General features: G+C 41.7%; 2 protein-coding genes across 3 annotated transcripts in view; one reads left to right on the top strand and one right to left on the bottom strand.

The window, feature by feature from the left end:
• Window positions 1–26,893, bottom strand: part of JARID2 (jumonji and AT-rich interaction domain containing 2) — a 227,874-nt gene that overhangs the window by 58,632 nt on the left and 142,349 nt on the right. For both annotated transcript variants that reach the window (XM_085310056.1, XM_085310057.1), the window contains exon 4: window positions 8,619–8,788. In XM_085310056.1, coding sequence (XP_085166182.1) covers window positions 8,619–8,788 — 170 coding nt within the window. The remainder of the gene's footprint in view (window positions 1–8,618; window positions 8,789–26,893) is intronic.
• LOC146593030 (uncharacterized) lies at window positions 22,490–25,828 on the top strand. The gene is made up of 2 exons (XM_085310108.1): window positions 22,490–22,525; window positions 25,184–25,828. Exons 1-2 carry the CDS (start codon window positions 22,490–22,492, stop codon window positions 25,826–25,828), a joined length of 681 nt encoding a protein of 226 aa, XP_085166234.1.

The following is a 26,893-nucleotide window of genomic DNA, read 5'->3' as shown; positions in this document are numbered from 1 at the left end:
TCCTTCTAACAATTAAACATAACCCAGATGTGCTTTGGAAAAATCTTAAAACAATTTAAGACATCAGAATGATTTAAGCACAAGGCAGGTCAAGGTATGTGGGACTTAAGCCTGCCCCAATAAACATGTGGCATGCCAAGCTCCACAACTAGCTGTTTCCAGAGGTCTGGCTTTTCCCCTGACATAAGGCCCCCTTTTGGGGCTGCACACAGGTGGAAAATCTTGCCTCCCAAATACTTCTGATGTACTGGCATCTCAATGCTGAAAATTTAGGGCCTGATTCTCATTTATTATATAGCCTACTTATGACGTTTTGGCAGGACAGAGTAAAGTCCCTGAAGTGCAAATAAATGTAATTTATGCCCATGCTTTATAGCCATTTTACAGAGCAAGGTTAAAATAGAATGAACTACATAAACTCTATAGTAAAGAGCAATTGTATCTCATCGATCTAATTCCACCTGCAGGAACAGTCCCAATGGGTGTTCCCYGGTGCCTGAGCAAGGCGAAGGAAATGGCCATTCTAAGCACAGAGCCAAAACAGAGCTTATAAACCAACTAGCATTCAACTAATCACGCTCTCCCATTGCAGAGATCACAAGATGCTTAGTATGACAGCTAGTGTAATCATGTAAACCCCCCCCCTTTTTTTTCTTGGTCCGTTCTTTAAAATAAGGAAAATAGTCAACTTTAGAGCCAAAAAGCACAAGCAAATTGTTCATCTTTTAGGGAACTGGAATAAGAAGGGAACATACGAATCTTGAGCAGAAAAAAAAGGTTCACTTTTCAAAATTATCAAAACACACACAAAGTAACTGAATCCTGAAAAACAAGTAGAATAACTTTCACATCCACAACTCATATCCGACAATCTCAGAGTAATTTACCTTCACTAATCTGGCTACATTTGCAGGTGGACCTCAAAACCAACCCAAASACACTCTAATCCCTGCCTTTAACCCCCTGTTCCTCTCCACCACGAACATGAGAAGATTGTAAATCCAGAATCACTTCCCTGTCTTTCCCCATGTTCTAACAGGCTATTTTTTATATTGAAGAGTTCTTTAGCCCCATCACTAGTCCATTCCATTTCAGACCTATTTAAGGCACAGTGACACATATTCGCCCCCTTTCCCAGAGCAATTTTAAAATATTTTTGTCCTAAACTGACAAAAAACATGTGCTTTTATGAGCTGCAGGTAATTGCAGAGTTGCCTGCAAAACTAAAAATGAAGCTATTACTCGCTTTGCTTTTTCTTGATTATGAAGAACCCTGTTCTGCTTTTCTGAGCAGCAGGCTTTTCTTCACAACTCAAACTTCCCACCAATGCAGCTATTATTCCAGCTCCAGCAGCAAGTGAGAACAGTAGGAGTACTTGTCTATACAGAGGTCCTAGTCCATGACCAAAAGGTTATTAAACAGGCCTGCCTTTCCATGATGCAAACATCTTTAGTCACATGAAAGGGAAATGCCCCTCAGGACAACAGTAACTTAGTGGCAGAGCAGTATATCAGCATAAAATAAACCTTTCATGGAGCACTGAACCTATTTTATGTTCACAGATTAGAGAACCACACATGCACATTTTGGGTTGGATGGAAGAGGAGGGATTGCCTTTGCTGGAATATGTTATATAGCCCACCTGGCTATTAACTGCAGGCACTGCTGTTAAAAACACCGCAAGGAACAAAGTCACCTTCTGTTTTGGTTCAAAGTAAACAAATCCAATGGCCTTCAGGTGAAGGTCGACTTGTTTTCTCCAAGCCATTTCTAAAAGTGCCTGTACATGAAGTACACACGTGCACACATTCAGTTGCTGAAGAATGTAAAGACAGGGAGCTTGTTGAGAAGGGACTGGTTTAATCTCAGGGTCACCTGAGATGGGTTGAGGGAAGTTGCACTGCTGAACTCAGGATGTTCCATGTCTCCCAGTAAAGTATCTTGTAGAATTTTGGTTGCTCTAACAAGAATCTTCCTGCTTTATGCCAAGCTTTTATTCTTTAAATCTCTCCCTTCTTCTTTCCTTCCACATTCAACTTACTCACAGAACTACCATTTTATTTTATTTCTCATTTCTATCTTATTTTTCTTTTTTGTCCAGATGAAAAACAAGGCATCTTTCCTTTCAATTCCCACATCTCACTAGACTGGGCCTGCCATCAGGTCCCATGTTTGGTTTCATCGATGTCAAGTCTCCCTTGCCCTTCCCTTCCATCCTGCCTTCTCACCCAAGCGCCTTCAGTGCTATTTCCACTCCTCTGCATCTAATATACAGCACTTAAAGGTCCCTGCAAACCTCAAGTAGTTACACAACACAATGTCCATATGGGCAGGACAAGTGGTACTTCCTATCCTAAGATCAGGGAAYCTGCTGCAAACTGAAGCAGTGACCAAAATCACACAGAGCATTTCAAAAAGAAAGACTAGTATCCAGAAGATTTTTCTTACAAGTTTTATGAAATAAGCCTGCATGCATGTTGTTTTTTATACTACATGCTCTCTCTTTATAATCARAGGCTGCTTCTGCTGCTTAGCAGGAGAACCTGATGTAAACAAAGGCTGGCACATGCGACCCATAGGTGCTAACCCAAGCACAGTGTGTAGCAGCACAGAAACAAGGGCCATATACCTTATTACACTGCCTAAAATTTATAGAGCTGATACATACCAAATCTTATCACCAGCTATGCCTGTTCAACCCTATCATTAAAGTGAAAATGCCCATCCTGCATCTAGGATCACAGAAATCAGATTTCATGCCTTTAGTCCATCCATAATCAAAAGTGAGCTCTGCCAGTACCTATCATGGTGTTAAATATTATCCTCATTTCATAGAAAAGGCTAAGCAGCTTGTTTAGAGATTCAGAGGGAGTCTGTGGCAGATACCAAGATTGAACCACAAGATTAGTCTCTGGTTTCAACATGCTCATTTCACCCTGTGGCTTTTTGCAGGGGTAGGTATTGCAATCATTAAATGAGAAAGGGGCCCCAGAATGGGAAGGGTAGGGGAAAATTTTGATTCTGTTGCAGTACACATAGGATACTCTGGTTTAYATTCAGCAACTCTTCTAACGTCTTATATTTTCCAGTAGGCACAAATTGATGTGAGGTATGTATACCTCTGCCGCATGGCATGTCTAGGATGTCCCTCTAGCAGAATTCCCATCACCTGGGAAAGGAATAATCCCTGGTGTCTCTCACCTGGTGCTTTATGTCTACTATTAATATGCTTATTCTTATCAGGTGAGCGTGTCTACATGGTTCTAATGTGCTCTCTTGGAAGGCTGAAGCTTCAATAATACAGTTTGATATAGTCACCAGCTCTCACAAAGGCAAGTGTATATATTGACACTAAATTACTAGGAAGTGCAACTTCTACCTAGTTAAAAGCTATCTCATGCCCTTTGTAGAAACAAAAAAAAAAGCTAAAAGTGATTTTCTAAGACACCCAAAATGAGGAGTTCCCAAGGTTTTGTTCATGGAGAGTTTCTTCAGTTGTAATGAAATATMTTTATAGATATCTATTAACATAACTGTTCCAGTTAAAACACCCCATTAAGGGATTTGGCTTCACAGGCTGCAAGTGACACCAAGACCAYGTTCTGAGGACACCTTCTCTGACTGTCCTTTTCCAACTGCCTGAGCACACAGGCAGGCCTGACATGCTAAAACCTGCCTCACATCCACACATTCCCCARTCTCATCGTGGAAAGGTATTTAAAGACCCAGAGGCTGACAAACACAGGCAACATATCCTATTAGGACACAAAAGGGCTAGGAGCAAAGGCTGCTGAGCCTACCACCCAAATAAGACATTTTAAAAAGCCTGTTGAAAAGATAACTGTGAGCAGACAGGGTTGTTCASATTTGGGAACCTACTGAAGTTTGGATAAATGTGCTATACTGAGATTTTCTATTTTGGTTTTGCACAACTGCAATAAATTATTGTATTGTTAAATCGTTGCAATATGCCAAGAAAATCTATAGTTACATGTTCTGCAGAAGAGCTGCTGTAACAGTCTGAAAACGCTGTTTCTGAGACCTTAATTAAACTATCTTTATTTAGGAATTCCTGAAATTCACTAGAATGTAACTCCCAGAGGTTGAGCTTAATTAGCAATTTGATCTCAGGACAGCTTCCTTAAATGCTGGCTCTTGATCATAACCTTTCCTTTACCACCTTTTGTCAAGGATCCATTTCTCACAGGGAAAGGGACTCGCCTTCCCCCTTGGCTTGTATTATTCCACTTGCAATACTTAAAACTGTAAATAACTGGGGAAAATAAAGACAACTTAAATGCGCTGCAACAGGAGCTATTAAGAAGAATTTGATCAGAGGCAGAAAATACAGTAGAAGTGGAAGCCATTGTATTACTGCACAGAGATGACACACTTGTGTCTACATGCGCTGCCGAAAGATACTAATTACGTCTCTGGCAAAGGGCATACAGGCTCCTTCAAAGAAGCTATTTAAAGATAAGAACACTGCAGTCAAACACTTCAGAGATATCTGCGCTATTCCATTCCTTCTTGTGTTGAAAATTCTAGGTCACAACATTAAAAAAAAACACCCTTCAAATTACAGAAGGAAGGAGAGCTTTGCCAAGTTTGGTCAGAGCTAGATATATTTCAGGGTGTTCTGATATTCATCAGCTGTTACAGCTTTTTCATGCTGCTCTGCTTACCTTCTAAGAAGTAACCGGCATACTGCATTCTCAAATGAAGTGTTTGAAAAACAAATTCTAAGGATATGTCCAAAGCCCCTAATACTCTAGGTAATGAAACCAAGTAGGTCAGCTTGGTTAAATTATCCCATCTTGAAGTAACAGAATGCTAAAAGAGTTATTTGGATCATGAGATTTTCTGACACACAACAGAACCCAAGGTAAAATGGGTTCCCTTACCTAAACAGGGAACCTTACCATGCCAAGTGCCTCTCCTCTATGGTGCTGCATGACAGTAAAGTTCCACTGCTCACAGAATTTAGCTAGATCTGCTTTAAAAAACACCAAAAAACCTAAAAGAGTGTACTTCAAGCTCTGAAGAGGATTTTTAAATTTYGTATTTAAAAATAGAAAATGAAAACATAATTTCATGAAATTCTGACACTCACCAAAAGTTTTTGCAAGGCTCAAGTGTACCTTCTCCTGGTGGAAATCTAGAGGGGAAGAACGACCTCACAGAAAAGCAGAGAAACCTCATTAGGTTCTACTGGCAGGGAAGATGCACATTATACAAGCATCATTTGTTCAGTGCTTTCATGAGCTTTAACACTTCCGTGAAGGGTCGTGAAGCTCCTGAATTCTTCATGCACTTCAATATCCAGGTTTAATATTTTGTAATACAACCTTTAAAAGGAATTTCAGCAGGAAACACAATAGAATCCCTTCAACTCTCCACTGCCATATGAAATACTAGTCTTTTACCAGACACAGCTGTTCAATTTAATCCAAACGTGCTCCTTGGCCAAGGGTACGGCAATGCTTTGAAGCCCAGCAGCAATATGTAAAATCCCAGGTATAGAACTGGTATAGTAAGACCAGGTGGCATACCCTTCTCAGGACACAGAGAGCACTGACACAGTGCCACAGATTTACACTGCGCTTCTGACACCATCACTGGCTGTGGTGAGGATGAGGCTGTTTTTCCATGGGTCCCGGAGGACACTCCCTCACCAAAGCAAAGCTTTGGCTATGAGTGTACAAACTGTCTCATCAGAGTATTGTGAAGGACTGGGACCTAAGTGTGTCCCAGTTAAACAAAACGAGACTCAGCACAAACACGAGGATTTCCCATCCCAAAGCATGCTGCTACTACACTTCCTACTAAACAATTTTCARACAGCTGAACTTACATTCTACGTATGTGTGTTCCTATCAGTAATGTATCACATTTTCAGATGACTATGTCTTGCGTTTTGTTGAAAGGCAAACTGTCAGAGCTCGACCGAGATAGATGTACAGAAGTCAAGACAACTGCTCATCCCACCATGCAAGTGATTACAAATCCCGTAGCGTTTCAAAAATGAAACAAGCACCCTCCATACATTACAAGTCTACACAGAGTTTAAATAAACTGGTGGCTCTTCCCTCTACAAGGTACCACCTGAAGAACAGCACGGAGGACACATGTTGGACCTTTCCAGAGCTAGACAGGCCTGTGGGCTGTTACATGAACAGCCTGAAACACACGCTCAGAACAAGCTTCCATGTACTTTATTCCAAAGGGCACATGAAAAGGACCATACCTGGAGCTAGACTGCCCTAGGGACTGAAAGGGTTACAACACAATTTAAGGAAGCCAGGACCTCCTTAAAGACACAGCAATTCAGAAATAGAAGCCAGAATGGTGATAATACTGATCTCTGGAACCCCACACCCTCTCCTTCCAAGTTTCAAGCYACAACCAGCCTCCTGTTCTTCCACAGAAGTGCATCTAGATAGCACATTTCCAAAAAGATGCCTCTACTATACTTCTTTTCAGGCTTTACACAGGTGTAATGGAAGGCACTCATGGAGGTACTGAAACGGAGGGCTAACAGGTTCCTCTTTTTGCCTTTTTCTCTCTCTCCTTTTTTTTTTCTTTTAAAGTCCCGTTTAACCAGGCTAACAGCATGCCATGTGCGGCATTYGTAGTGTAGATTTTCCCTCATGGTTTTTAATTTAATTGTAATGGGAAACTTGCTGTTGGCCACACAACTTCTCTTAAAGATCTGTATATTCCAGTAYATTGAAAAAATTAGGAGGAATTTCAAGTTTTTAACTGACAGTACTAACCATCAATTATTCTACAGAAGAAGAAAAAAATACAGGTGCAAAAGCTACATAGTCACTGATTTGAAAAAACACTTCTGAATGAAGCACTGGAATAGAACAAAAGTACCCATGCTTCATATTTGCACTGTTAAAGCAGAATGCTAAGGTCTGGTAGGAAGTAAAAATGGAGATCAGTCACATCTCCATTCAGGCTGCCTTTCTTTAGGTCCAAGTGCCTTCAAAGCTATAAATAACACATGCTTAGCTAGCAAGCAGTAGAAGTGTGCAAATGCAGCCATGTGTGCTCACACACACACACACACACACACACCATCTGACCTTTCCCACCAGCAACGGGCAGTTGGCCCAGATCACAGCAGTGACATGTTGCCAATGACTGATCTACCTCATAGCAGACTAAATCAGAATTACATTTCCACAGATTAAACTCCTGAGGACTGTGATACCACTTCAAATTCCAGTGGATTCTCCTCCTTACAGTCCTTTAAATAATCACAAAAGCTAGCAAACAATCTCCATGCATCCCCTTTGCCCACCCACTTTGCYGTAAATCTCAGCATGAGGGAGGCTTCCTATTGGATCAGAGTTTAGACAGATAAATCAGCAGCCACTGATAGTCAGTTATCATATCTCACAGAAAAGAAAACAATAAACCAYGCTGCATTAAGGTGAGAAAGCCTCAGCAGGAAGCTATGGGTGGTGCTGACCAGTGCCATTAACAAATGAAAGATAGAGCTCAGAAGTGGAAAAGGGCAGCTGAAGAAAAACAAGTGGAAGCAACAAGCTTCAAAGCATTCAACCCACTAGGCAAGATTTTTGCAGATGAGCCTTATCTGTAATGAATGCATATCCTTTTCAGCAGGAAACGGGAAGAAACAAACAGCAAGAGCCATCACTCCAGCACATCAAGCATGGAGCAGTGACTAAGCTACAAGAGATGTAGGGGCACCTGCTGAAGGAGAAAGTTACCATGAAGAACATTACCATAGTACACCTAGGAGATTAAACTGAAAAACACTATCTTCAGGACATGACTTGGGACACAGGGACTTGAAAAGTCCCAAGAGAAAAAGACCAAAGTGTAGTATGATACTCAGGYAAGGTCTCCTCCTTTTGCTTTATCAAGACAGTTAACTATATTTCACACAAAGGTCTTGATGTCTGAAATGCAGTTCTGATAACATACACCAGTGACCCCACTGTACAACTCCAGCCAGGCTCAGGCACCTGCTACTTTACTGCGAGAAAAACAGGGTAAGTCAGGTATCTCACGGTACAACTTCAGACTCCTTATCTGAAGGACAGGAACACAGTGGAAGAGCTACCATGGTTTACTTATTACAGTGAGAACAATTCACCCTTTGGGCCGGTAAAGATGGAAGAACAACGGCAACTCCTCCCCTAACTATCATAGGAAAAGTGTCACTCAGAATGGACAACAAAGGGCAGTGAATAGGTAGAAAAAGGGAATCTCCAACCAGATTTTTCCTCTTGAAGTAACAAGTACTCAGGAGAGTTAAGCACATCTTCAGTTTATAGTGAGACAAAATGAAGGAGGACAGGAGGACAAAGAGAAAGCTAGATGAAAACCCATTCAGGATAACAGAGTGCCAAGCATAAAAGAAATTTTCTTTTGCACTATTATTGGCCTCATTTTATGGTCTTTACAACCATGACCTGCAATGCTCTTGCTGCTGATACAGTCAAATTACTAGAGGTGAAAAGCATACAATATATTCAAGTGTAGCACCAGTACATTTGGCTAGCTGTTACTCAGTGTGTGGTACTGCAGCTTGTTCTTTGATTTAGTCTGTCCCCCTAGGCTGCTACAAGATTCCTACCTCGAAGACAGAGGAAAGTAAGAAAATCTTCTGTCTTGGGCTTCCTTTTGGAGAGGTCAGAAATCTGAGTGGCGGGAGGGGGTAACAACGGCTCCACTATCTTTATTGGAGTTGTGCTGGGACTGTTTGGCTGGGACTGAGCAAACTTCCTTTGTGCTTGCAGCCTTGGCCTGCGGAAACAAGAGCATATCATAAGCACGTTAGATAGATCTTACAGGAGCGACTCAAGAACATAAAAATTCATTGTTTGAAAAAAAAAAGAGAGATCTGAATCCATCTCCCACCGATGTCATTAGTTATTGGGTCTACTGTGAAGACAGTATTTTATTTGCCTTACCTCCAGTATCTTCTGCAACAATTTAGAAAAATAAGAAGGGGCATCTTGACTAAAAACTCTGTAACTACTATTTCATATCGTTCAAGTATTTTCTTACACATCATACAATTATAGTTTGTAATCTACTTATTTGGCAATTAAATCTGTATTTTGCATCACAAAAGATTCTTTTTGAAGGGTTAGTTTTCTTTGCTTCTTATGTTTTACCACAATTAATTGATTTACAAATTAGTATTTTTAGTCCCATTAAAGTTTTTAATTTATTCCAATCTGCAAGAATCCTAGTCAGATTGCTCATAACCCTAAAGTATAACTCAGAAACTGCAACAGATATTAGCATATACCGTATCTACAGGTGTGTCCCGTTCTGCAAAAGCAAAGCAAAACCTTTAGGGAAAAATAACTCTTTGACAGAAAAAATATCAGGCAAAAGCCATTTGATCTTCATTCCCCTGGTGACRGCTTGGAAGACAGTGAGCAAGGAGTTAATAAATATTTCTGCCAAATTTGTAATAGTGAAGAACAGAGTGAATTTGTCTCAGTTTCAGTCCTTTCACGGAACAATGGACTGAAACTCTTCAGTAAATTTTAGAGTATGATCATGTATGGTTACGAGAAGCGAACAGAAGCAAGCGGCAGCTTTGGCAATCGGACTGCAAATTATYTCAAGCCTATCCGAAGGCTCTGATTAACTACTAGGCGGCAATGAAAATGATTTTCTTTAATACATCTAGAATACAATTCAGGAGTAGGAAATATGCTTTGGGGCAGCACAGATACCCAAAGGAGGGCTCATTGGGAACCTGCCTTGGCGCAGCATTGAGGAACATGCTGATTTCTCACTTAAACAACTGGGATTCTAATTGCAGTCTTTATTACAGCTTCGAAATGCAAAGATGATACTGAAAGAACTTTATACCTCACAGAGAGAGGATGCAATTTTATACCATTTTCTTCCCTAATAGCAGGATATTTACATAATATGAAACTGAAACACGCATCAAGTAACACTAAAGGAAAAGCCAGGTCTTATCATTCCACTGCAAAATTCACTGATATAACTTAACGAAAGCACAGGAATCATTCATTCAATAAGGATGAAACAAGTAATTGGTAAATCCTTCTTTTTAAATTAAACATCTGGGTACAAGAAGCTTGTTACTATATTTTAAACTTCTTCAAGTTTGTGGCTAAAATAGAAAAAAAAAAGATGTTTAAAATCTCAGCAGTGTTTGTATGGGTTCATATATGTCTGCTAATGACAACAGAGCAGCATTCAGTAGTGTTTCCCCCTTCACATAAATTGTCCATAAGGAATTTCCTCATGATCAGAGAAACCGCTTCCTCAAAGCCTTCCCTACTGTCTGTTTACTTCCATTTCCTTAGCGGCTAGTATGTTACGTTATTTACAATATATTTTATCGTGGTGCTTATAATTTGTGAACTGGAACTAAAAGACTAACTGAATATACTTACTCCCTCATATCTGTGAACAATAATTTCTCCAGAATGAAGACATTCCATACACGCACTTACGTCCTCTTCAGATTACTTGGGTTGCACTGCAAGGCACTRTTCCTTCGAGCAGACTGCAGAACTCTTGCACAGAATGAATGGGATTTTAATTTCAACCAACTACATTTCTATCATCACCAAAACCACACATGTGGCCAGAGAAAAATGCTTTGYGTTGGCTTCTATTCTGCACAAAATGTGCATCTTTAGGCAAAAAAACAGACTCTAAAGGTTAGCGAGTGAGAACCCTGCCTGCTACTGTAACCTATGGAGTGATTTTTCCCCACTGATGTGCTTCCTCAAATATCCTGTTAAAAACATATACAGTCCGTGTACTATATCAGCCAAATGTTTCCTGGAAACTACCTGCTCAAATCTAATTTGGCCAGAGAGAGCTAGTGGAGAGGACTTCACAACCCCTCACAAAATGCAAATACTAAACCTGTGACTTGGTTCAAAAYTAGCCCTCTGTACTAAGCACTGGCCCCAGGCTTCTTGCAGCATCCCTAGTATCAGCCCCTAGGGCACRGGAAGGGGATTAGCCCACAAATCTGTCATAAACATTAAATGAATTACTGAACTGAAAATACTTTTGCTTCACTATTTCTTTAAAAGTATACTTTGGTGCTATCCTTTCTTCCCCAGGATAAACTATTTCCCCCTCGATTTGTTTGCTCTTTCCAGGCTAGGTTGTCGGGCTGTGCACGCGGCCGACCCTGACAGCACAGCCAGCTTCTCGCTGTCCCCCATGCTCCCGCGGGGGCCTTTCGTTTTGGTGACGACAGTTAAAATGCCACATCTTCCTTCAGCTCCGTTTCAGGCCATGACCACGAACTTTTGCCATTTCCTGGGGCGGCTGTTGTTGCTATATGATCAAACGTGTCAGAGACGCTTCCTCTCTTAGACGCAAGTCTTATGCACCTCTGCTGATGTATGCCATACTTCCTCTTGCTTGGTATTCACTCACCACTTCCACTAAACTAGGCCTGTTCTTCCTGAAATACCAATTTTTATTAAGACYGTATAAACAGTTAATGGGTGTAAGCGTTCACCAATTCAACTTAAGAATGCTGGTAGAAGGAGGCACTTCTTCCTGGCTGCAGCATCCTTGTGGTTTCTGAAACAACTACTGTTTCATGCTTGGGCAGACGCACCTTCCATGGACTTCGCCGTAACGCTTGGGAGTGCGCAGAGACAACCATACGCAAGAGAAACTGATCCTACGACCATAACACTYTGGAATCAAAGCACCTAGATTAGGATGCAAAATCATGCTCGCAGGCAGTCTCTGCTTCGGCTTTGCGCGAAGACGGCTGGTTCAGAAGRTGGTCCAGCAAGAGAGCACCACGCACCCGTTTCAAAACACGGGTAACAACGTACAACTGTTTCCTTGTCAAGGAATGCATGCCTCTTAATAACCTGATATTTCACTAAGAAAAGCATAAAACCAATTATTTCGGGTACGGTTTCATGTTGCACTTAATCCAATGTAAGTGTGAAGCTGCTGCCAAAAGGGGAGGTACCACTCTGCGCTACAGTTGCACCAGCTCAAGYGGAACCGACTGTAGAACTAGCTTACGCACCTCTTCAGAGCAGGGCAGGAGGGCAAGAAAGTGATAGTAGCACTCAAAAAGACATGTTGTATATGCTAAATACAAAACACCACCAGAGTGCCTTCACTCCTTGCTTGTCAAGGCAACAATTTCTGCTGGAACGGCCTAYGTAGCATCCACTTGGCAACAGGGAACAGACTCACAGAAGTGGCCAAAAGAATAAAAACAAAAAMCACCTGTTCGCATCCTCAGAAGAAATTGCTCTTTCTAGCCTCATTTAAAGGTGTACGTTACATAAGACTTGCAAATATTCAATCAGAAAAAGCACACAGAAGGAAAAGGATGAGGAAAAACCACGTCTAACGCTGTAGATGACAGTGCATGCTGTGTTAGCTGCAAAACAGGCATTAAATTATCAGTATGTCAGATTTAGTTCTACACCCGTACAAAAATCTTGCACCATTTTCAGTTTACCACTCCAAAACTCCTAAGTGAAAGCAAAGCATAAGTGTTATACAATAAACACAGAGAAGACCAATGCACACAATCGATTTGATTATATKTATGTATATTAATCTACATCCAGGGGTTGAGATGCTGTCCTCATACCTGTGTATCTCAATGGGAAAGAGATTTGCAAAACAAATTTTACTTTTTTCAAATGTTCCCTAATCTCTGGTAATTCAGTTTTTCTTAAAACTTCCTGTTTGTTATATACTCAATACTTATTTGCTGCTTTGTCTCACGGTCATTAGCTTGCTCTTTGAACTTCACTTTTGTCTTCACGGTTTTCTGCTTTTCAGTTGCCTGAAATTTATGCCCCCCCCCTACACTTTTTTTTCCCTCTCTTTAGGGGCACCACTGGAGTTAGATTTCCAAATTTTAAAGGAACTGCAGCTTAAATAACAACTCGAGTGTCACCATTTTGTAATTAATTCACATTTCTCTTTTTGATGCATGTTTTTGCTTTCTGAGCTGCTGGTGAGCAGCCTGCAAGGTAAAGCAAAGGACTGGACACTTCTGTCCTTCTAAAAAGCACTGTCAATATTTGGTTACTTTACTTCTAGTCATTTTGCTTTGRTTACTTCTCCTCCTGAGAAACTGTAATATAAACTTTTGTAGATATTTACTCTTGTTATATTACAATCACTGCTACTGAGTAGCAGAGCTGAGCTGCTATTAGTTTTGACCAAATAGTACATCGAYATCTAGGAATAAAAACTCTTACTGCATGATCTAAAAATATCTATTAAAGAAACACGCTTTATCACAATACAACTTTAAACGAGGAAAGCCCAAGTTCTTTGTCATTGCTTAGGCTTTGCAGTTCCTGAATCTCTATCAATATTACGCGCTCAATCACCTCTCTTAACCTGAGCRGCAGAAGTACAGGGCTATGCACATTTGCGTTTTTCCACGCAGGGATTTGCACYTCTGCTGATGGAGCCCAGTTAGCGTCTGTGAAACCCTGTAGCCATCGCTACCTTAACCTGGCTGTCCAAACAGCYTAAGCACTGCCCCAGTCGCGCGAGATACTGTCACACTGATTTCTGTCACTCAGTCAACCACTGCTACCCGCTATATGACGATCTCTCGCACTGACAGGCAACCTGGCTCACCAAGTCTTACTTCTGAGCTGACCGCCCTAGGCAAAYGCACCTACAGGTTTCCCCCTTGCCACTTGCCTGTGTTATTTATTTCTTCATTATGACACTTTGCTGATTTAGCAAACCACTTGGCTGTGAATTTTACTTGCCCCTACCCTAGGTCAGGCTGGAAGTGCACTGTCTCTCGTGCTCGCAGTTATTTGCCTGCACAACGYGGCTACCTAGTGCCCGACAGGCTCGTCCGCGGCGAATCTTTCACGTGTGCAGCTTCACTTATTAAGGTAAACACATCCAAAAGTGATGCATATGTTCTGCCTCCATTAAAAAAAAAAAAAGCATAATTTATGTTTACACAGCCAGACGTCCGCCGCATATTAGATTTTCAAGTGTTTAATTTGCAGCTTGAAGGAAATCAGCCATGTGATAGGCACGTACAGGCGAGCCTAAGGCGCTCGTGAAAAACGTGGCGCCGGAGGCATCGTTCTCTGCAGGACGACCGGGAAATTTCCTCACACTCACCGGCTAAACGACATTTTACCATTCCTGAGAACAGGCCTACGACATTCAGCTCTGAATAGTAACCTTTTCTGATGGTCATTAGTTCACAAGGACAGTGCTCCAGAATTCAAAACAAGTCTACCAGTATAACATTGCCAAAACTTTAAATCAAATATAACTAARAAAGAGGGAAAAAAATAAATATATATGGTTTTGTTTGTTTGTTTTTTACTTCTTCAACTCTGAGGGTAAACATTATTTGGAAAAGCAGTAAGTGATAACAAAAATTGCAGTCAGAATACAAGGAGACCTCGTTGGCTCTCCCTGGAGCATATGTTAGTGCAATTCTTACCTCTGGTAATACTAAACCGTGTTTCTATCTCTATGTATTTATACACAAATCCAACCACCGTGTCCCGAATTACGACTTCAGGCAGCGTTCTGCGAATAAACTGCGTCTCCCCAAGAGCAGGAAACAGCGGTATGAAAGGCAGCTTTGAATTGCATTTCCTCTCCCACATTCCCCTGGCTTCCGAGCATAGTAATTTGTGTCTCTATCAGTGGTAAATTATCTACCACCCTCCCAGCGGCACATGGGCTGAGCACCAACTGCCTGCAGGTCAGCAGAAGTGAAGCTGAAGATTCAACCGTTTTCTGCATCTCCCAACCTATCTGAACCAGGAGGGAACGAGAGGGCCAGAAACCTGCTCACTCCTGTTCGCACGGCCACCGCTTGCAAGTAACCTGTGTAGAGCATAATGTCCCTGTAAGAAATTACTCCTTCATACTGACCTGCTCCATTTAGTTCATGATTACTTTTGCAACTAGCAAAGCAGGTTGCATAAGTACCTCTCGATCTAAAATTTTAGTCATAATGGATGCACCTTTTCCTTGTGTAAGTTTTAAATGGAAAGCGGTTGGTTTCTGAGAATTTCTTCTCTTACAATGGAAAGGTGCTTAGGAACCACATCTAATGAATGAATAACTGAACCGGCTCATGTGCTTAACAACAAGTTCAAACTGCTGCTGGCAACTTAAATGTGTGTTAAATGCCGCTCAAATTATCATAAATTCTGGAATCAAATGACATTTTTCTAACCATGCTCACTGATCTATAAAGATATTTGCAGTCTCCAAAACTGCATCACTTTATGCTGTGCAGCAGAGATACTTAAACCCACCAACTGCAATAGCTGGTTGTTAAAACAACATACAAGATAACCTTGGGCAAACAGGGAGTTACTAAAAGCCACTGGATGCTGTTTAGCAACTCCTCCAAGTTAACTGTGAAGAGCTAGACAGCTCCAGCCACCTGCATATACAATCCATCACAATTAAATAAGGGTGCAGATGTTGCCTGCTAGACTGAGGTCCATACTAGTCCATCTAGAAGAAGTTACAGAAAGCTGCCTTTCAGATGTCAGCTATGGATTCAAGAAATGCACGTGTTTCAGCAGTCTAGATATTTCTGAGAGGGATGAACCATGCTGAGTACTAAACAGGTACCCGGGTTTTCATTCTGGAAACCCACAGTGGTAAGGCAAGTTTGACACAAACTTTACCTAAGAGCTTGTCTCAACATGAACTTGGGTCCTCTCTGTAGACCTCATGATATACAGAAGCAAAGGACAAGAAATAACTCCCAAAGCTAAGAGTGGGTATAAAGACTGGGTATTAACTTGAATTAATCGAGTTTGCAGATCTTTTCCAGGAACACGGGTCTCCTCCCACCTTACTGATACAACTCCTCAAAGCCCTCCATATTTGCCTGTACTTGGACCTTAGCACAGGAACAGCCTGAATGTAATATACGCTCTTTGTATTACTGTAGCACTGTACCCAGGGTTGCAAGCTCTCTTGCAATACTCAAAACAAAACAGCATTGAAATAAGGTCCAAGGCAAAACTCAACACACTGCAGTTATTAAACCATGCCTCTGCCTTCAAGTCTGCTTGCAGTCCACCTTCCAGCAGTTGGAGGAGGTTTAATTCAGATTTAAATACATTAATTACCCTCAAACACTCATCAAAACAGTTCCATTTTCAAACATTAGTGTTGACATGCTCTAGTCACGGCCTACGACTCTGCATTGACCTACGGCAAGCAGCAAGAGCTGCCCAGTCCAGACTTGCCTAGTCTGACCCATCCCATGTGTGGGTGGCTGGGAGGGTTTATCAGCTGCTGCCCAGGGGGAAGTAGCTGATGAGCACAACCAAAATTTGGATATGGGCTCTGCAGCTGCCAGGCCTGGCTTACCTGATAAAGCAACCTATTTCCTCACCCACACCAACACGCTACTTCTATCACTCCTGCTACGTGGTGGCTGGCCATAGAAATGCTTGGCAGTAAAAACAAAATTAAAAATGTCACAAAGAGGAATTTGAAGAGCAAGCAGAGGGGAAAGAAAAGGAAATAAAACGGTTGTTTCTTTCTCTGATTCTGCCAGAAGATGAGGGTAGATGGTGTACTCTATACTAAGATCATGGAACAGAGCAGAGACAATCACCAGGCAGTACTTTAAGCAGGAGTATCGACCACAAGAAGACTGGGAAACTTCAAATGAGGATAAGGCAGCTGAATTAAAAGCTACCAAGAGATTGTTCTCCTACAGTTATATATCTTCATTATCAGATCAGTATGGACTGTTCAGAATATCCCTGTACCAAATGTCCTGCAGACTGTTCATAAATCAGGACCCGAAGGCATAGACCTCTACGATCTAGATAATCTATTTCAGCAAGGCAATGGGTCTTTAAATTCATTCTCTCCAGGGTCTCCTGCCTGAGACTGGATAGCTATTTTTTCTCCTCCATACCGACATATGGTAAGCTGAAAATGGCAATAGATGGCAGAAGAGATCCTTCTAAATACTGGAGGCAGGTGGTGCCAACCTTCCTGTGTCCTGCAATGGTTCTTGAGAACTCCCACTTAGGAGCAGATTCATCTCTAAGTCTAAAATGGTAAGCACAAGTATTTTAACCTTTGACTCTGCTATGGGTTGTAATCCAGCTGTGTTTATACTGTAGCCACATTGCAGGTTGCATAAACCCACCCCAGCTAAGCCTGCAAATTCATTAGTTCACATGGGAGCCTAAAAACAATAACGTGAACTTCACTGTGGGTCCTGCAATGGTCCTCCCAAAGGAGACACCCTTGCCACTTGGATTACCAGTCAGTTGGGCCAGCTCAGGTATGCCCACACAAGCTTCAATACAAATGGGTATAGTAATGCCAAAGCATCCCCACTGAGAAGGGACAGGAAACAGGAATATATTGCTGCAGCCTGATTTGGAGAGGGCTGTGTCCTGGCTAAATCCTTTTTCTGGCTACCCTTCTGTCTATGCACGTTGCAGAGTTTACCCTCCTTATGCTGTTTACGATACTAGAAAAGACATGCAAGCTAAGTCTACGGGACTAAGCTGGTGTGAGCCACCACATTAGTCTAGACCTTGACGACCATTCACTGCAGCAGTAGCATTAGCTCCAACAGCTTCTGACTCCTGCCCATCCTCCAGCTGATGCACAGCTTTTCTGCTCTGGTGCTGTGCTCAAAAGCCCTTCTCCTTCCGGGGCAGTTTTCATTTGAATCTGGTACATGCTGCTCTTCAGAAGGCAGCTCCACAAACCGCTTGACCAGCCCTCCCGAGCGCCTGTCAAACACAGAGACTTGAGTCTCTGGTCCATGCRCTCCACAAAGGGAGACTCCCTGTCTTCTCTGACAGTGTGATCCAGACTTCTTTGCAGCTTAAGCCAAACCCACCTCCTTGATACCAGCGAGTCTGGCAGGCAGCACATCACCAAGAAATGCTTTTGGGCCAGGTCTACCATTTTATGCCATAATGACACAGGGAAAGAGATGAGCATCACCATATGCCAGAAAATTAAAGTCCAAAACCACAGTGGCAGGAAAAATAAACTCGCTCTTTTTTGTTTTGCTTTTTAAAAATCATTAGCAGATGTCTGAATGATTGTTACATCTTGGCAAACTTTTCTTCAAGCAGAAAACCCACAAAAATAAATTGATTTTTCACATTAAACATTGTCCATGTGTTGGAAATAAACAACAGAAAACTACAAAGTAAAAAATATCTTCCACACTGGAAGAAAGATTTAATTTCCAGTTCACTTGCAAGGTCTCCACCTACTGGCAAAGAATTGGCAATGTCCTGCTCTCTGGACTCATTGCAGGTGGAAGAGCAAAGGAATTCTCRTATTTTTCTGATATTCCATACAGCAAGCGTGGGGAAGCCTAGAGGTGTGAAATGGTCTGCAATTTCACTTCATCTGCTCTGCAGCAACATTATTCTGACTGCGTGGCTCTTGGATAACACTAACATGCCTGTTATATGTAACCCACCACAGATTTTTTTTTTTCAAAAAGCTTTTTTGGCCCTACAAAAAGATTTCTCACCCTAYGCAAAAGATTCTTCAGACAGCTAAAACACGCCACTTTTCACAAAACTTCAGAGTTTTCCCTCCATTTAATTAAATAGAAGTCAAAGCTAATTTCAGCACAGTACACCTTTCAACTTCAGTATTTGTCTATCCTCATCTTCAGTATTCTCAGACATCTGAAGGACATTGCAAAATCTGTTTGCCTCCCAGTTTTTAACCAGAAGACATTAAACAAAATCGGAATAGTTCAAATGATGGTGTTTCTTGTTATATCCTTACTCACGCAACATTCTTGGTCTCTCTACCTGAAAYGTCAATTCCTCATAAATTCAATGCCATCCTGTATTCCATATTCTTCAAAATGGTTGTATATTCAGATCGAATGGTGAATGATGTGCCAAATAATAGCCAACGTATCAGTAGCTCCCTCCCTTGTAATTTGGAGCAACTGCTAAAAAAAGATCAAGACGGTACCAGATCAAAGCCACATGATTGAAGGAAAACTCTTTTACTTTCAGCAGTCTTTTCCTTGTGCCTTTAATAAAAAGGTTATTTTACAGATAATTTCATTCTTGTTTTCCAACCCCAGGAAAACATGCATACCTAAGCTATTGCAGTCTTTCACCTTTTGCCCCAAAAGCAACTTATACTAGCCAGAAAGCCACAGACGTCTTCTGGCAAAGATGTCAGAAGTAACAGTGTATGCATCATTTTAGCCATCATCTGAACGGCTGAAAAACCTCCTGTTCAATTACGTCCTCCATTAATCCCTACTATTTGAACAAAATATTCCATCTGCTGGCAGGAAGTGGTAAAAGTCAGYAGGTTGGGGGCATTTTAACCTCTTGCAGAGACTGCTGGTTGCAATCTAACCATACCTGAAACCAGATATCTACACTCCCCATGCGGCCTGCCTTTTGAAAAGCTCTGCTGTCATCTGGCTATTGCTAAGGACTCAACATTTCTCTTTAAAACTACAACGTTTAGGCACACAGTAAGAGAAGGCTAAAGAACAGACACAAGATATCATATATCTGCTGCACAGACTTTGATAAGCAGCAAAGTGGTCACTTTTGCATAAAACACCCGTCAGTCGCATTCACAAACTTGCCAGCAAAGATCACTAAATAGAAACACACAAATGAGTTACAAAACCAGTTTGCTGTGAGGTTAAGCTTCTACCATCCTTATCTCTTGGAAGCTAGAAGAGAAACTTTAGCAGGTACCATCTGCACTTGTTGGTCACTTCTCTTTACTTACATCACGGTAATTTTTTTTCATTAATTTTTTCTTGGAAGCAAACTGACTTTCCCCAAGCTTCCTCCCCTGGAATCACGCAGCCCATTCCTGTAAGTCAACTGGGCAGATGCAGTCAATTGTCAAAGCAGCTCTGTTCAGGTCTTCTTTCAAGCCATGCCACATCCTGCTACCAGTCAAACTATCCTGAAAAGGAAAGGGGCCATACAGCCTGTACCTCTTCTTTGAGGCACACTAAATCCTGCAGAAGGGGGTTGGCTAGACTACCAGAGCATGCTGTCTTTCTCTTCCTTCTGAATGCTGGATAGAGTAGGTGGGAACTAATGATACGGATGGAAACTATGGTAACAATTCCTATGCCACCACAGTCTACAGTTTTCCTGCAGACTTTCATTCTTTACCTGCAAAAGCATTCAATACTCTTTTGCTTCTCGCAACATGTGCTCTCTCAGGGAAACTCTAGTAAAAAGACAATAAGGTGCATATAAAACAAATTTTGAGATGAAGCATTTACAATAAAAATAAAACCGAACTGCACATGCACACAGATTTGTCAGGGAGGTGAAAAAAAATCTCCATGAGGAGATTTACATTTACTGATGCTTCACGTTCATTAGCATCCTTCTTTCTTTTATTCTTAGGCTTCAGCACTATTTGAGCAGTGGGATGACTGAAATTTGATGGTACAAGTAATACAAATGAATAGCTTGCTGGTGATGAAAGGGGATAGACATGTTCTTCCTAGTCCTGCATCCAATCCTGACTCCTGCCACCTACTTCCCTCCTACCCGCTCTTGTGTCACTATACATGCATGGTCAGCAGATGCAACCTGCAAACCTCACAGGGAGCTGACACAGCTGGAAAGAGAGTGGTGGCCAGCACTGTGCCAAGCTACTGTGCTGAATAGTTCAGCGAYGTGGCCACTGAGCACTTCAGCTGGCACCGGTGAAGATATGGATGGGAACAGCACCCAGCAAACTACTGCACTGCCWCAGTTGCTTATTCCTGCCCTAAAGGAGGGATTTTGTTTTGGTTTAAACCAATTTTGGTGAGGACTGCTGCTGGAGGAGGGTACKGCATTTGCTTTTCCCTTCATTTCCAATCTCATGTTCCTGCTTATAGCAGCACTAGAGCTCATGAGAGCCCATAATCAGCTGGCCAACGAAGAGGATCTAACTGCAAATTAATTGCTTTATAAGTTGGTCCTTGTCTTTACTGGGTTGGGTTTCATAAGCACAAAAGAGCTGGCGTTTGCACAGAAGAGGTGGCAAGAACTCATGATGGGGAGGGAAGCACAGGACTGCCTTTTCTAGTAGTAACTTGCATTAAAATCACCTTAAACTGAGTAAGAAATATATTACTTACTGAACTGTAAAATCTGAACAGAAAACTGGTGCCTGGCAGTAATGCCAGTGTTGTCCCCTTTGCTGTCAACCTCTTGTAACAGGAGCCTGTTCTCCATGCAGATTTTGCAGCAAGAAACAAAAATCTTTATTTTCACAGGATAGTCAACTTCTCTTCTTTTTAAGTAATGAAAAGGTCTGATTCTGACAAGGTGTTTCTGTCCCCCCCCCCCAAACAAGATCCCCCACTATTCTTCACTGTACTGTCAGAATCAAAACCATAGCTTATACATGTGAAAACAGAAAGAGAGAAAGGTATCTCAGACGCTGTCTACACTGATGGTGCCAAACGCAGCTGAGAGGCATAAAAGCTTGATACTTGCTCATCTGCACRCCCACCAGGCAAAACTTCTCGTTTGGAAGAGACTGGAATACTAGCATGCATCAGGCTTATTTGGAAAAGTCCCCGAAGTGCCGTTATATTGACCTGGCCTGCTATTAATCATCTATGTCCAGCCAGCGCGTCCCTTCCCACCTTCAGTCGGAATGGATATATGATAGCAAGAAGAAAATGACTGATGCAAAGTTAGGAGAGGCTCCAGGAACAGGCCACTAGTGATTTCCAGGAACACATACTTACGACCGTAAGGTCACCTTCAGTATGCAGCTCTGTTTGTCTAAGTACGCCCAAACTATTTCATTAATTTCCTACTTAGAGTGGTCCATCTTCTGCCATTTTAGGCTACCAGTAAACAATGCCAGAGCTGTTTTGTGAYGGGGAGCGAGATGCCTTTCCCTCAGCGTGCTGCACTACTAACTTGATCTGGCAGATAAATACTTCCAGYTGTGTATATATATACTTCAGCCTGCTCTACACCTCTAACACCTACTCCCAAATATGAACTGCTACACCTAGTCTCAAATATGAACTGTTACATGTACAGCTAGCCCCTGTTTACATCTTGCTCCTGCTTGTATCCTSGTACTTTTTATTTTATTGGTAACCTCTTCCTCAGTAGCAGATTATATATGTAAGCTTAAGCTTCCTTCCCAGATCTGCCTTCTTCAAAGAATTTCTTTGCAAGAGAGATGTTTGTGTCCATCACTCCAGCTGGCCAGGTGGCCATGGTCATCTCTCAAATCCCACCAGAGTTAAAACTGCATCTGCAATAGCCAGTCAGTAAAATCTACTCAGCAGCTTTACATGTTGCTTTTGCTGGTAGGGCGCAGAAGGTCCCTCACATGGAAATCTCACTTTCCCAAGCGCAGCCATGTCAATTCTTCAAGGTCCAAAATCCTTTGGTGTTTCTTCGTGCAGTCTCTCCTCCTCAATACATATGTTCTTTTGAACAGCAAGGCATAGCAATGAGCCAAGAAGAATACGGTTTTAATGTTCTGCCAGTGAGTTACTGCAAGTCATTGGGCAAATCACTTAACTTTACAGTCTCTTTTTCAGTCTGAAATTAGACGYTGACCAGAAGAAAGGAGACAGTAGTTTTAAAATCCTATGAAAGATGTGTGTGTGTGTATGGAACTGCCATATAAACTCTGACAAAACCTCAGCATCAATTCATTTAGAGCTAAAAATCCATGCATTTGAAAGGCAGTTCGTGAAAATGCCATATAAAAAAACGTTGAAGAATGACAGAAACAAAATCGGAAGGACCAGTTGGGCAGTAAGAGAAAGCAAGCAATGAAGCTTGGGGCAATAAAAGAAAGTAAAACATTGCTAGAAAGCACAAAAAGCCATAAGCATGCTCAGGAAAGCAGAAGTTGCCTAAAAAACCATGGAAGTACTACAAGAAACAGAAGACTGAATATGGAAGGGAGAACTCCAACATGGCTAATGACATGTCTCATCTGAAAACTGTGGAAATCTGGAAACCTTTTTCATAATCAGCCAACTGCTGGAAAGAATATAAGCTACAGGTAAACAAATACTAGAGTATTTCATAAATCCCCTGAGCATGTTCTCTATTTTAAATTATATTAATTATAGGTCTAGTAAATAGAGATGCTCTTCAAAAAACAAACAAACTACAAATGCAACCACAATAGATTGTGTAAGTGATTGCTGTTAGCACTAAAGAAATCTTAATAGCTTGGAGGTGAGAATTAAGTCAACAAAGTCAACAAATATATATATCTTTTATCATACCATCACCAAGGGAAGAAAATGCCAAAAGGCAAAACAGGAGATGCTTCTCCTGAGGCCTTGCTGCAACACATGATTGCCCCAATGTAATTAAGTAAGTTTTGTTAAATCAGTGCAAATCCATGTGGACCATTATGGGTTAAGAGTAGGTTAAACCAGTGTCTCATTGACAGATAAATCAAAAGGATAGACTGTCCATACAGCCTTTTGCACTGATTGAACTTCATTAATTTAAAAGCTACATCTTAGGTGGAATTAACAAGACTGATCTAGAAAAAGACCYCTGCAAAGCACCACTACTAAGACATGAATGATTCTGGATTAGCAAATTTAAAATTACTTTAAAAACTGTTTCAGATTCCAGCTTATCTACTCTACAACTTACTGTCTTCTGTAATGGTTTTCTACTTARGATGGAGCACAGGCTTTGTGCTAGATCCTTTGTGCTAGACAGAAACTTAAGCCACAATTTCACCTCTAAATACTCAAATTCTGTACTTTCGAAAAGGTATGAACTCCAACTGTCCTAGACTAGAAATAACTGGGCTGCTAAGAATATCACTCTTCATAGCCATTGTGTGATCCTAGCTAGGACAACATGAATGCACTGTTTCACAAAGCCTAAATTGAATAAAACTAAACTATATAGTTGAGTTTTACTTCAATGTATGCACATACAAAAGCATGTGCATATATATGCATACACACACAGAGATTTATGTATATAAGTTCTTGCAATAAAGAACCAAGGACTGGTGATGAAGATCAGAAATATAAATAGCCGATTTTTACATTACTATAATAAACTTTGCAGAAAGTATTTTCATAATTTAATGTGGTAATAAAGCTGTCATAATTAACTGCATTTTACTGAYCTCTCCTCTTCCCTCAGGGGTTAAAAAAAAGATATTTAAAAACAAAAACAAACAAACAAAACCCAAAACTCAACATTCATCTTGACTTAGTAAAAAACATACCTTACTAAATGGTAAACCAGATACCATAATACTTGCAAAATATGATTCTGGAGGAAATAAGATTTTAAGCATGTCTCCAGCTCTAGTCCTTTACAAAGGGTTTTCTACATCTGAATGAAATTGATGGGGTGTTACCCTGAACTGCAACTGTGACAAAAACCAACTATTATTGCTCACAGATCTGCCCAGCATCAGGAGTGTCGTATTAGAGAGCAGTCAGTTTTACTGACCAGTTCCTTTGGAAGGACAGAGCAATCACATACATCCAAGTATTCCCCTGAAGAAAGCAGGTTTCAAAAGCCAAAGACTGATGAAAACAGGAGAGTGGGTTATATCTTCACAAGAAGCCAACAGAAGCAGATAAAGACACCTGTGACAAAAACACTGTAGTGGCCACGAGCTTCTCCAGGTCACAGGGAACAAACCTATGGATTTTCACAACCATAAAACCATAGAAARTTATCCAACTTTTGGCAAGTATAAAAGCAAGCACTGTTGATCTGCTGCGGGATTGCATCTCCCACTTGCTTAACTCTTACAAAGCGAAAAAAAAAAATGGGTGGATGTTACTCCAGCTCTCCTCCCGAGCTGGTAGTAGGAAGCTCTCTACGAGGATTTCCTGACAATGGTTCCATATCCTTCATTCCATTTGGTGACCACAAATCATGCAACAGGCACTCTCTTTGGATCAGCTGCAGCCCAAAACATCAATCTCTCTGACCTAGACAGCTGCCATGGAAAATGAGACATGTCAAAAGCTAGGGTACATCAGTACCTAAATGATTCTTATGACCACTATAAACCAAAGTACTTCTCTCCTCTTCCCCAACTTGTAACACTTCTAGACAGGAAACACACAGACAAACTAAGGCAGCTTAATTTGTAGAATCTCTAAGGTGACCCTCAGAGGGTGAAAAAAAAAATTAGTCYGCAAATAGTTATCAGGCTGGGCTCGGTCCTGGTCCCATCCTGTTCAATTTTTTCATCAATGACCTGGATGAGGGGACAGAGTGCCTCCTCTGCAAGTTTGCTGATGATACCAAGCTRGRAGGAGCGGCTGATACACCAGAGGGCTGWGCTGCCATTCAGAGAGAYCTGGACAGGCTGGAGAGYTGGGCGGAGAGGAACCTCASSAGGTTCAACAAGGGCAAGCGCAGGGTCCTGCACCTWKGGAGAAATAACCCYAGGCACCAGTAMAAGCTGGGGGCTGACCTTCTGGAGAGCAGCTCTGCAGAGAAGGACSTGGGAGTGCTGGTGGATGACAGGTTGACCATGAGCCAGCAAGGTGCCCTTGTGGCCAAGAAGGCCAACGGTGTCCTGGGGTGCGTTAGGAAGACTGTTGCCAGCAGGTCAAGGGAGGTGATCCTGCCCCTCTMCTCAGCCYTGGKGAGGCCTCAYCTCGAGTGCTGTGTCCAGTTCTGGGCTCCCCAGTACAAGAGAGACATGGGGCTACTGGAGAGAGTCCAGTGTAGGGCTACAAAGATGATCAGAGGGCTGGAGCACCTGCCCTRYGAGGAACAGCTGCGAGAGCTGGGCCTCTTCAGYCTGGGGAGGAGAAGACTGAGGGGGTAAGTACCTGAAGGGAGGGTGTCAAGGGGGTGGGGACAAACTCTTTTCAGTAGTGCCATGTGACAGGACAAGAGGCAACAGGCAGAAATTGAAGCACAGGAAGTTCCGCCTGACTGTGAGGGGGAATTTCTTCCCTGTGAGAGTGATGRAGCACTGGACCAGGTTGCCCAGAGGGACTGTGGAGTCTCCGTCTCTGGAGATCTTCAAGGCCCGCCTGGATGCAACCCTGTCTAACATGGTATAGGTGACCCTGCTGAGCAGGAAGGTTGGACTAGATGATCTCCAGAGGTCCCTTCCAACCTTACTGATTCCATGAATATAAATAAGGAAATGGAATTATTCTGCTTCTCATAACAACAACAACACCTACAGGAAAAAAATAAGGCAAACTAAGTTTCACAGTGCTAAGAGCAACTTGTCAGTGAGATAGGCATGATTTGTTGCTGCAAGAATTAAGATACTGAAGTGAATCTGCTTGAGAAGCAAAGGAACRGGATCTGTTTCTCTACTGGGTGGTGGGCTGAGGGAGAAAGAAGGACCTCTTGCTGCTGCAATTCTTTCCAGACAAGCAAGGAATTCTGCAATACAGGAAGTTTCTACTCCAAAGCAGTGCAGACTGCAATGAGTACCAAATATGACTTTAGATAGTTAAAATAACAGCTATCCAACAGAAATAGCTACACCTTTTAATACCATCTCCTAAAAAAGTACAGCTATTCCATTTCCTTTAAGAAGTATAAATCTGTAAGAAAAAATAAAATCCTTTAGGAAGAAAAAAAAGAAGCCTTCATAAACTGCAACTTTCACTACGACAACTCCAAAAATATTGCCGAACATATGGAGCAGGAAGGCTCAGCTATGCATTGGCTTATACAGAAGTCAGTAAGCAGCTTGTTTTCATCGATACCACAGGACGACTCTAGCACCAYCAGTTTTAGTATATTCCCTGTTCACCAGAAAACAACTGTCTTATCTCTCACTGGCTGGCATTTTTCAAGGTTCTCTGTTTTTTATTTTTCCCTCTTTAGTATAATGAGCACATTTACAAAGAACACAAATAACATAGGC

This window comes from Rhea americana, unplaced genomic scaffold (assembly GCF_003343005.1).
Source record: "Rhea americana isolate MKP2758 unplaced genomic scaffold, rheAme1 scaffold_31, whole genome shotgun sequence".
Taxonomy (NCBI): Eukaryota; Metazoa; Chordata; class Aves; order Rheiformes; family Rheidae; genus Rhea; species Rhea americana.
Note: the sequence above shows the minus strand (reverse complement) of the source record. Positions and strands in the feature narration are given on the sequence as shown.